General features: G+C 48.1%; 1 protein-coding gene across 3 annotated transcripts in view; it reads left to right on the top strand.

Annotated features, from left to right (window-relative positions):
- Positions 1-470: 470 nt before the first annotated feature.
- The window catches only part of NR3C2 (nuclear receptor subfamily 3 group C member 2), a 378,984-nt gene continuing 367,323 nt past the window's right edge, over positions 471-12,131 (top strand). The window contains exons 1-2 of one of the 3 annotated variants that reach the window (XM_067035635.1): positions 471-1,126; positions 9,070-10,825. In XM_067035635.1, coding sequence (XP_066891736.1) covers positions 9,072-10,825 — 1,754 coding nt within the window. In that variant the 5' untranslated portion in view covers positions 471-1,126; positions 9,070-9,071. Of the gene's footprint in view, positions 1,127-1,522; positions 3,454-9,069; positions 10,826-12,131 lie in introns of those variants that run through there. The other 2 variants (XM_059066724.2, XM_059066723.2) reach the window with 2 other exon arrangements.

Here is a 12,131-nt window from a genome sequence, read left to right as displayed (position 1 = left end):
TCGGGGGCGCGCGGGGCGGCGCGGGGGCGCGCGCGGCGCTCGGCGAGCTGAGAGTGGAGGGCTCCCGGCGCTCGGCCCCTTCCTCCGCTCGCTCGGCCGAGCGGGCGGCGGCGGCGTCCGAGTCGCTGTCAGAGCGAGGGGACCGGTGGCGCCCGCCTCTCCTCGCCATTCTCCCCCGCGCGCAGACACCCTGTCCTTCCTCGCCGCCCCCCCACGGTGGGGGTGGGGCACAGGCGCTGCGATCCCGAGAGAGAAGGGGGAGAGGAGCAGCCTCGCCCGGTGGGCAGCTGGGGAGCAGGAAAAGAAACTTTTCCCTGCTGCCCCCCGCGCGTGGTCCCTAGCCCGCGTCTCCCCCCGCGGCTGGGAACTGCACCTGAGGCCGTGGCGCGAGGTCAGGGCTGGACTTTGGGGAGCCGTGGGGAGGGGTGTGGGGTGACGTGCACTGGGGTTCCGTTTGCTCTCGGCCTCCTCGCAGCCAGTGGCGTGGGTGGGAGGGCGGCCACGGGAGCCCCCGGCCCCCTTTCCCACCAGCTGGTGGCTGGATGCTTTGCTGCCTCCTCCTGCTGGTGAGGGTGTGACCCGGCGAGGGGGCCGCGGCGCCGCGGGCTCCCCCTGCGGCCGCCCCCTTAACACACACACACACACACACACACACACACACACACACACACACACGCACACGCTCAGCCGCCCGAGCTGTCACCGGCCACCCCAGGCCTGGGGAGGGGGCGCGGAAAGCCCGTTGCGGGGCGGCTGGCTTGGGGTCATCCCGCCGGACTTCCCGGCTCCCAGGGCCGCCGCCGTCACCGCCCAGGAGACCCAGCAGCCCCGGGAGAGGGGCCCGCCTGAGGCCCGGCCGCCAGCTGCTGGGGGCGGGCGGGCGCCCGCGTCCCGCTCTGCGCGATTTGGCGCCGCCGCCTCGCCTCCTCCTGCCGGGTAACGACACTACTGCTCTATTGCTCTACCCACCGTCAGTAGGGCGACTGCAGGGATTCTCTTCCTCTCCATCCTTACCGCCGATCTGCTAATATTGGACTTGCTGGTGGCGGCAGTAGCGGCGGCGGCGGGAGTTGGTTGCCCCCACCCACCCCCCGCGCCCCGGCCTCCCCACCATGTCCTAGAAAAGGTGAGTGCGGCGACAGTCACTTTGCGCTGACAGCGGCGGGAGGGGACCCGGGGAGCACAGGGCGGCCCCGGGGAAGGCATGGTCCGCGCAAAGGGCGCGGGTTGGCGAGCCGAGGGGGGCTGCGGGCAGGAGACGAGGTGCCCGCCGGGCCGCCTCCGGGCGCGGGTGCTGGGCGGCGGGCGAGCAATCGCGGCGGCTCTCCCTGCAAGATTCTAACCTAGATTCTGTAAGAAGCTGAGATCCAGGGCAAGACCGGCCCTCCGTAAAGGAGGTAAAAACTTAGTAAAAGAGACACGTCCATTCCTTTAATAATGAATAATTCGGCGGCGCAGGCGGAGCCGCTGTCTCCTCTCGTGCCCGGGTGCTAGGTCCGGGACTCCCTTCCCTCCTGCTGGCCGCTCGCGCTCGGCCCCGGGTGCGATCGATGCCCGGCCGCTCGTCTGGCCAGGAGAGCGCGCATGACCTCGAGCCCCGCGGGAAAGTTGGGACACTTGCGGGGACTCCCGGCTGCTGGTGCGCAGCGGGCCGCTCAGCGCGGGGGACTGCTGAGCACCAGAGTCAGGGGTTGGGACCAGCTCTCTTGCGCCGCCGCCGTCTCTCCCGCAGCCAGGGAGTTTCCTACCTGGAGCTGCGGAGAGTTCGAGTTTCCCTGGGTTCGGGGTCTGAATCCTGAAGCTTAATTAACTGTAAGGAGGGGAGGGGCCTTTGAGCACAGGGCTAACTCCCTCCCCCCTTCCGAGTTTGGCTGGTGCGGGGCAAGGGTGAGGTGGGAGGCTGCACAGCTGCCGCCGCCGGGCTGCGGGTCGCCAAGGGCCGGGGGACCAGATTTAGGTGTGTACGTCACTGGTGCTGACTCTGGGCCAGCCGGGAATCTGAAACGGAGCCTCATACGCGGAGCCTCAAAGTCCTTACAAATCAAAGTTAAGAAGCCCATCCTTTCGCTTAGTAGCTTCAGCGTTTGGGTGGGCGGGAGGAGAATCGAGGTGGAGGCGATTGGAGGGAAACCGAAATTTCTTCTTGCAGACACTTGATCCTTAGAAAACAGTTTGTTTCCGTCCCCACTCCCGTTTGTTTCTCTCAATTATGTGCCCCCCCCCATTATAAAGAAGTGACTCTCCTCGATGGTAAGCTTTCTTTCAAATTGAACTAGTGGAAAAATCCAATACGAAAGTAATAAATACAGCAACAAAATTATAAGGAAGGAGTGCAGCAGCTCTTGACCCTGGCACTTTTTGGGGGGTGGGGGAGGTGGGAGAGAAGCTGTGTTTAAAGGTTTTTGGCTGCAGTGAAATCACTTGCTTTTCCGGCACGGTTAAAACAAGGAAATTCAAATCGAGTGGGAACGTGATCCTCCTGCTCGCTAGCAGCGGACGCTGCGGCTTCTCGGCTGAGAGGTAACTCGGCAGACAGACGGGAGGGGCGGGGAGCGGAACCTCGGGGGTCTGAAGAAGCCCACTGAGAGTCCTCCCCTGAGCGCGGACGCGGTGGGCGGCGCCTGGGCCAGGGCTGCCGCTCACCTGAAGCTGCAGGTGGAGAGCGACAGGGGACGGCACCTTGACTGGCTTTCGGAAAAACCGACTTCTTCCGCGTCACCAGACTTTTCACGTCTTTCCAGACATCCTGGGTTTAGCCAGGAGGAAAGCCAGGTGGGCGTGAGCAACTTTGGGGCAGTCGAGCGATGGGGGCGGAGGGCCGCGGGTGGAGGGTACCTAGTGGCGTAGCCGCTGCCCTGCACCCCAAGCGGCCACCGCTTCTGCGGCTTTAAGGGAGCTGCCGAGTCCAGGCTGTGTCGCAGCAACTTTGTATCAGTCATGTCGCCCTCCTGGTGACTGACAGCCAGAATTGTCCAATGAGAAGCCCGCCTGGCCCGTGCAGCGTGGAGACTTGCTTCCCTCCGGGCCAATGGGAAGGGCCCAGGGAGGCGGGATAGCAACCTGAACTTTTTATCTGGACATGTGACCGGCTTTTAAAAGGGCCGGCCCTGGAGCTGGCCCACTCCCCCTCCGGGCTTTCGCCCGCCCTCTCGAGCTCTCTCCCTCCCTACTTCGCACGCCCTGGCCCTACCCGTGCCCCCTTCTCTCCGCCCCTCCGCGCCCGGGGTGTCATTGGACTGGGAAGACGTAAGCCAACTTCAGGCCGCTCGGAGGAAACGCGTGCAGTCACCTGGGTGCAAGAGCGTTGCTGCCTCGGACTCTCCCGCTGCAGGGAGAGCGGCACTCGCTGGCCTGGATGCGGTTGGATTTAGGGGGGCTCCGCAGCCGGAGTGTCGTGGCGTTGGCAAGCGCTGCAACAGGTAGACGCCGTGAGACGGACCCCGGCCGAGGCAGGTGTGTACGGGTGCGCGGCTGGGCGCCGCTTCCCCGGGTAGGCGTGCGGCCGCGGCGCGGGAGCGTGCACTTTGCCGGGAGAAGTGGCTGCGTAATCCGGAGGCAGTCAGTAGGGTGCTGTGTGCTTGTTGTTTTGTTTTGGTTTTCCACTTTTTCTCCCCTTTGACCGCCAGAGGACTATTTTGGGAAAGTTTGGCCACTTTGGATAAATGCCCTCTAACGAGCAGCTTTCAACCGGCTTTGGCAGTGGGAGGTCTACCACCCTTCCCTTTACCCAAAGATGAATTTCGGATCGTTTTCCTTGTACAGTTTTTTAAAGGACGTTTGAATAATATTTCTTTTCTCTATCAATTGCGGAAGCACCCAAATTTCAGCCGGAGGTGTAGCGGTGAAAGGGCAGTTGAAGGAGATAACAGATCCTGATAGATCCTGTATGAAAGGGGCTCTGGAAATTCGTGCATTTCCCGTTCCTTATTCGTATTCACGAAACTCCTGAAAGAGATTATGCTTTCTGTGGCATCAGTTGGAATTCTAAAGGCATCCAAGAAGGGATGAGGCTTCTTTTGGTGGCATCAGTACCCTGCTACTGAATTTAGGTGCACAGCTTTTCCTAATGAATTTTAAAAGACTAGGTTTAAATCTTAATGGTTTATGGCACCAACAGTTTTAACTATTTATTATAACAAGTTTTCAAGTAGGAAAACTTGATAGCAGACAAGTTTTTGAAACCACTTAATTTCAAATGCAGTAATTGCTCTTTAACATTTGAATTGCCATTTCTCTAAGTGCTGTTATTGATCATATTTACATAGTAATGATAGCAGCGTTCTCCATCTGTGAAGTTCTGGGAAGTATTAATTGTATATCTGACTTCATAGCACGCTATCATGGAAATGCTTGAGGAGATAAGTTTTTAAAAATGATCTGAAGGGGCGTTTTTTTCCTTTAAGGGAGAAATAGTTTAGTTCGGGGCTTTTAGAAAGATCAGGTGGCTCCGTGAATTAGGTGAGTGAATAGAAATCAGATGTGTTCAGTTCTAACTGGTTCTCCGGCTCCCTTAGGTGACCTTGGGCTGATTTCTATCATTTACCTCATCTGTAAAAAAAAAAAAAAAAAAAAGGAACATAGTAATAGTTATATAGGGGGGAAGACAGCAAAAAAGTTACAAACAGTGAACTTTTACAACTATGCAACTGGTGCAAATTATGAAATTCTTAAGGTTCTGTCTTTAAGATGTCATTATAGTCAAATAACTGTAGAAAATGATGCAGTTGAAGGGAACTATGTTTGGGGGGTAGTAAAAGTGAAAGTGTTTTCAGATAAAATATAAATTCGCAGGATTCCTTGTTAATATTCCTGAAAAAAAACTACTTCCTTGTGGAAAACAGCAATTTAACACAGTCTGTAAAATATAAAATTTTAAAGTCAGGTTTTTCCTTTGCAAAATAGTGTTTAAGAGCATATATATGACTTAAGGTAGAACTATCAGTGCTTTTCCTTACTTTCCTTATGTGAAAGTTCCTTTATTATTATTATTTTTTTTTGGTGGGGGGAGGCCGTTTGCATGAAAATTTAGGGGTCTTCGTGTTTTTTGTTTTTGTCCCAAGGGAGTCTCTGTTAACAGTTTCCATTTGCAAGGGAGACAAATCTGATTTTATATAAGCTAGATTTGTATACCGGTATCTGTTTCATCTTATACTTTAGTAACAAAACTTTCCCTTTACCACCTGGATATTAACTTTTATGAGGATCATATTCATCAACTAATATTTTGAGTATTCACTAGTAAGTTCAGGAAATTCTGCTCAAGCCATGGTCCTTATGCCGGTTTTAAAAAAGACAAGCTGGATTTCCTGGACACTGTAGGAAATAATTACCTAACTGATCCATTTGTTTTACAGAGAAGACCAATTAAGATAATCGGGAGAATTCAGCATAAAATATTTCAATAATCATATTCTTTTAAAAACCCAGTCTTTAAAAATATTTGCGGTGGAAGCATGCTGATGTCCTCCATTCTTTTGTTTGTTGCCAGCCTTTACGCTGTTTTCTTTGTTGAGAGGTGCATTAGGTTGGTAGATGAGAATACCTTAAACAAAGCTAATGTAATAGATTTCAGCAAAACCTTTTGCAAATTCTCTAATGATAGCCCTGTCAATAATGTGGTGAAATGCAGGCTGGTTTATGTTATTGTCAAGAGAGTTCAAGGCTAGCCAAACAGGACTTGGAAAATTATGATCACCTGCATCATGTTAGCTGACAAGGTGCTTCCTTGTAGATTGCTTTAAGATGGTTCTTGCCCGTCAGCTCCTGTAGAGATTCTCTTCAAATCTTCACATAGCCTTACGTATCCGTGGCTCCTGCTTTGAGGCAGAGTGATGAAAAGTGTCCCTCAGCCTGCTAGTAGGTGTTCTGTGAAAAAGTGCAGTGACCAAATTATTTAGAGGACTCTGGATTAAAAAGGAAACAGATTTCTGTACCGTGGAACTTCCCTGGAGTTTTAGCATGCAAATTTCCACTGTGAAACTTCAAAAAAGGCAGTGAGTGATCATGCTTTCCAAAAGACAGCTTGGAGGATGAATTTTTGGAGAGGGATCTGGATGAGGATGGCCCTTCAGACCCAGGGCAGATGGTTCTCTTGCCTGGGGGGCAAGGAGCGATACTGTAGGTGTGGCAGTGAGGAGGGGTGAGCCTGTGGAGACCTTTGGTAAGGGTGCCAAGGCAAGGGTGACTTCTGGGCATGTGGGTAGAGGGTGGTGCAGTTCACCAAGACAAAGAATGTGGGTTTAGGGACAGGGTTGGGGGTGGGGGATGATACACAGAAGGTGGTCAGTTTTGAATAGGAGTAGACATGTTTCTTTTGGTGTTTAATGAACTTGGACCTGAAACATCTATACCTTAGATATACATCTGTTCAAGTTTGCTATGGGGAAGACAGAAAATATTCTCAGGTAGAAGTAGAAGCAGCACATAATATTCACTGGTATTTTCAACCCATGGCTACTATTAAATGGTTTTTCAGTAAGGTAGAAAAGGCCAGTATTAGCTGTTTTGGTCCCATTTCACTATATATATATATATATATATATATATATATATATATATATATATATAGTTTTTCTTTTTTCAACTTTCACTTAGCTTTCATCCACACTAATTTTTTCAGCTGGAATTACCAGATTACCTCCTCAAACTTCGTAATTTGACTTATTTTCCACTGTTTTGTGATTTGATTTGTGATTAGGAGTTTGTAGAAAAATGTTCAAGTAAAAGCACACTGCATAATTGGGAGATTTTAATGTTCACAAGTTACTGAGTTGATTATGTTATAATAATTTAACTTTTTAAATTTGCATTATGCTGTCGTCTTGGGATGCAGTGGTAAAACTGATAAAGTTTCTGCCTTCTGGGAACTTAAAGTCTAGTGTAGAGAACAGAATAGTAAGAGGTAATTATGATACTTGGACAATTTGGGCATTACATTTTGTCAGCGAGCCCTGCAATATCTGATGCCAGTTTATTTAGTAGAGTCATTATATTATTTTTCCATGATAATTAATATAATTTCTGGAGCAAAAAGGCATCCTAGTCTCTTTTTATTTTATTTTTTCTTTTTATTTTATTTTATTTTATTTTTTATTTTTTTTTGTGTGATACGCGGGCCTCTCACTGTTGTGGCCTCTCCCGTTGCGGAGCGCAGGCTCTGGACGCGCAGGCTCAGCGGCCATGGCTCACGGGCCCAGCCGCTCGGCCGGCATGTGGGATCTTCCCGGACCGGGGCACGAACCCGTGTCCCCTGTATCGGCAGGCGGATTCTCAACCACTGCGCCACCAGGGAAGCCCCCTAGTCTCTTTTTAATGAGGGGAACATAGGGCAGATGGAGATTGTGAGTGGGAAAAGTTGGTGGGGAGAGCACTGAGAGGCCTAAAGTAATATTTGTATTCAGAACCGCAGAAACTGCATCTTTTAGATCAGGACCTTTATTTGGGTCAGAGAATGTTTACACACCTGAAAGGATTTGAAAAATGCATACTTAAAGATTTTAATAGTTTTATGCATGAAAATGCACAAATGAAGTTTTATTGAGAGTGAGTTAATTTTCTTTGAGATATGTTTCTTTAGAGTGGTGGTTCTCAAACCAGGGGTGATTTTGCACCCACCAGCCCCAGAGACATTTGTCAAGCAAGGTCTGGAGGCAGTCTGGGCTGTCACAACGGTGGGGGAGGAATGCTACTGGCATCTAGTGGGTAGGGGTCAGGGAATCTGCTGGACATCTTATGATGCGTAGGACAGATCTCAGCAAAGAATTATCAGGTCCCAAATAGGGCCAAGGTTGAGATAGCTTGGTGTAGACACCTGGGATCAAATTCCAGCTCTGCTGTGTGGCCCCTGCCTCAGTTTCCCCAGTTGTATCATTTGGGATAATACTTTTGCCAGTCTTGTAGGGTTGTTTATAAGGGTAATAAGTAAGTTAATGTATGTGAAAGGCTTGTAATAGGGCATTGAATGATACAATGCATAAGAATTATATAAATATAGCCTATTATCATTATTCTATCTATGAAATAAATTTGTAGAGAGAGCCAGTGGGTAAGATGGTATATGTAAAACAATCCTGTGGGCTCCCTGAGGATGGGGACTGGGCCTGTTTTGTTTATCACTATAGATTCAGTGACTACTTGTAGGCCCAGGATGTAGCACATACTGGGTAAATATTTGTTGAATGAATGAACACATAAATTGTCAGGGCCCATCTCGAACTTCCTCCATTAACTGTTGAGACTGAAACTGGCTGTCTGTTGGGAGTCATTTTAGCAGAAGTACCGCTAGGTCAGGCTGCATGTCAGAGTCCTTGCCAGGATTGAAATACAGACTAGAGTCCTGATATTCTCAAGTTGTCATACAGCCTCTCTGTTATGGACCAGCTTAATTAATCACGATATGTGACTCTTCACTTTATAGAATTGATATTATATTATCTTCATCACTAATACATTTTAAGAAAATCTTATTGTTTTAAAAATAATTCTTAAGTTATTTTGCCTGTGATCATTCACTTGATGACGTTATATTGGGAAATGGTAACATTAATTGCATTTCCTCGTTGTTTTTAATAAAGCCACGTATTAGATATGGAAAGCAGCTTCCATCTGCTGGAAAGACTCCAAAGCCTTTGGAGTTAGAAGATTTAGTTTTAAACCTGATTTTGTCACTTATTATGCCTTTGACCTTGGGCGAGATGCCCTCTTCACTAAGCCGTCAGTTTCCTCCTTGCCTGCCTCATGAGTCCCCAGGATTACTTTGCATATTACATAAGTTAGCATTTGTAAATACTCTTTGCAAACTCTAAAAGCTGTATTATAGCAAAGATGTTACTTTTATTTACATGCAGAATAGCTTTATTGCTTCTTATATTCTGACTTCCAGGCAAATTATAGTCAAGACTGTTGTATCAGCACCTAAGAAGGTAATAATTTTAATATAACTAGAAGTATTGCTTATAATAAGTAGAATACGTATCTGTAGATAATTCCACGCAATTTCAGAATGTCTTTTAGAGTAATCTTGCTATCAAGAACTCTAATTCGATTTTTTAATATAAATTTATTTGTTAGCTATGGAAACCAAAGGCTACCACAGTCTCCCTGAAGGTCTAGATATGGAAAGACGGTGGGGTCAAGCTTCTCAGCCTGCGGAGCGTTCTTCCTCGGGACCTACAGAGCGGACCGATGAGAATAAGTACATGGAGGTCGTCAACATAAGCTGTGTTTCCGGTGCTATTCCAAACAACAGTACTCAAGGAAGCAGCAAAGAAAAACAGGAACTACTCCCTTGCCTTCAGCAAGACAATAATCGGTCTGGGATTTTACCATCTGATATAAAAACCGAGCTGGAATCTAAGGAACTTTCGGCAACCGTGGCCGAGTCCATGGGCTTATACATGGATTCCGTAAGAGAGGCCGACTACGCCTATGATCAGCAGAACCCACAAGGAAGCGCGAGTGCAGCGAAGATCTATCCACACGTCGAACAGATGGTGAAATTTTATAAAGAAAACGGCCACCGTCCCTCCACTCTGGGGAGTGTGAGCAGGCCCTCGAGGTCCTTCATGTCTGACTCGGGGGGCTCCGAGAACGGCGGGGTCATGCGCGCCATGGTGAAGAGCCCCATCCTGGGTCACGAGAAGAGCCCCTCTGTTTGCAGCCCTCTGAATATGTCATCTTCGGGTTGCAGCCCCGCCGGCATCAGCTGTGTGTCCTCCACCTCGGCTAGCTTCGGCAGTTTCACAGTGCCCAGCCCCATCGCCCAGGGCACTCCTCTGCCGTGCTCCCCTAATGTGGAGAATCGGGGTTCCAGGTCACACAGCCCGGCGCACGCCAGCAACGTGGGCTCTCCTCTCTCCAGTCCGTTGAGTAGCATGAAATCCCCCATTTCCAGCCCCCCGAGTCACTGCAGTGTAAAATCTCCAGTCTCCAGTCCTAATAACGTCATTCTGCGATCCTGTGTATCCAGCCCGGCAAATATCAACAACTCAAGGTGCTCTGTTTCCAGCCCTTCCAACACAAATAACAGATCCACACTGTCCAGCCCAACTGCTAGTACCGTGGGATCTATCTGTAGCCCCGGAAGCAACGCCTTCAGCTACACTGCTTCGGGCACCCCGGCTGGATCCAGTGCAGCCCGGGATGCGGTTCCCAGTCCAGACACGCATGAGAAAGGTGCTCAAGAGCTTCCCTTTCCTAAGACTGGGGAGGCAGAGAGTGCAGTCTCCAATGGTGTGACTGGCCAGCTTAACATCATCCAGTACATAAAGCCGGAGCCAGATGGAGCTTTTAGCAGCTCGTGTCTAGGGGGAAACAGCAAAATAAATTCGGATTCCCCATTCTCAGTACCCATAAAACAAGAATCAACCAAGCATTCGTGTTCGGGCACCTCTTTTAAAGGGAATCCAGCCATCAACCCCTTTCCATTCATGGATGGCTCATATTTTTCCTTTATGGATGATAAAGATTATTATTCACTATCAGGAATTTTAGGACCACCTGTGCCCGGCTTCGATGGTAACTGTGAAGGCGGTGGCTTCCCGATGGGGATAAAACAAGAACCGGATGATGGGAGCTATTACCCGGAGGCCAGCATCCCTTCATCTGCCATTGTTGGTGTGAATTCAGGTGGACAGTCCTTTCACTACAGGATTGGTGCTCAAGGTACAATATCTTTATCACGATCAGCTAGAGACCAATCTTTCCAACACTTGAGCTCCTTTCCTCCCGTCAATACTTTAGTGGAGTCGTGGAAATCACACGGTGACCTGTCATCTAGAAGTGATGGATATCCGGTCCTAGAGTACATTCCAGAAAATGTATCAAGGTAAGTGGGCCTTTTTCTCCTGCTTTGAAAATGGCTTTATAAAATGCTGGAGGCTAGCACTGTCTTTACAGTTAAGAAATTTAAACACGTTTGATTTTTGTTTTCAGCACGGTCATTTAGCACTTCCCTCTTCGCTTGTTGGTATGTTACTACTTTTTTGAAATAGAGAAACCAAAAATTCTGTGAATCTCTTAGAAGATATTTGTGTTGATTTTGAAGGAGTGTATTTAGGTGTTGCGTTGCCTGTTGTAGGTGTTTAGGGAAAGTTTGTTTCCTATTGCCTGTTACTATATTTACTTCAGCAGACTAGTGCTAGATTTTTTTTTTTTTCTTTAGCTGTATGGGTTCACTAAAATTGCTTAAAATTGGTCTCTTTGTGGTCATAGCCTTTTTTTTTTTCCCCTTTAATTTTCGTTATTAACCACTTCTTTGGTTGTGAAAAATGAAATGAAACCCCAAATCTGTTACCCACAAGCTCCCCATCCTCTTCATCTTTTTCTAGATTGGTTAATCGTATGCAAGTTGTGGTTTTCAGTACAAATAAATCATTTCCTTAACTCTGGAGGGCTTTTTAAAGACTCAGCACATCTAAAATTACCAAGTGGCCCGTCTTGCTTTCTTGCTTGCTTTCTTCTTGGAAGTGAAGTATGTCACTGCAGTTTTGAACTGGTATATTTATAACTTTTAAGATCTGCAAGAAGACATACTTTAATTACTGTAAAATATCTCTTGGCTTTCCTTCATGCAGATAGCATATTGTATATATTTAGAAAAAACAAGGAAGAGGTTTGTAGATATGACTCTGAAGCGTAGTTCTAAGTTATGCAATGTATCCAATACTTGCATTGGACTTTGATTCAGTACTGTGTTTATTACACGGTTGTGGTCAAGGATCCCTGAATTGAACATATAAAGAATAGATTTCCTAGATACAGTTCACACGGGCATCTACGAAGATGTGGGTGTTTTCCTTAAAAACTTATTTGGTGGGAAAAATGGTCATTCCCATTAACAAGATGTTAGGTTGACATGTATTCCTTACTCTTTCTCCTTCCGTCTTTTACCGAAGCAAAAGGAAAAACTTTCATTTGTGCATTATTTTCATCATCATCCACTCATACCTCGCTCCTCTTGCTTTTACAGAAGCACACGTTCCATAAAGGAAACTTACACATTGTTACAGTTCTCAGTAGCGTGACTAGTCAGTCGTATCCCTAATGCTGCTTCTCTCTCCTAGATTCTAAACTCTTTACACAAATGCTGAGGTGGCATGGTTTTCATCAGAAACAAGCTCAGCAGGTGTTCC

The sequence above is a fragment of the Kogia breviceps genome, chromosome 6, assembly GCF_026419965.1.
Source record: "Kogia breviceps isolate mKogBre1 chromosome 6, mKogBre1 haplotype 1, whole genome shotgun sequence".
NCBI classification, from domain to species: domain Eukaryota; kingdom Metazoa; phylum Chordata; class Mammalia; order Artiodactyla; family Physeteridae; genus Kogia; species Kogia breviceps.
The sequence above is the reverse complement of the archived record's forward strand: the minus strand, read 5'-3'. Positions and strand labels throughout refer to the sequence as shown.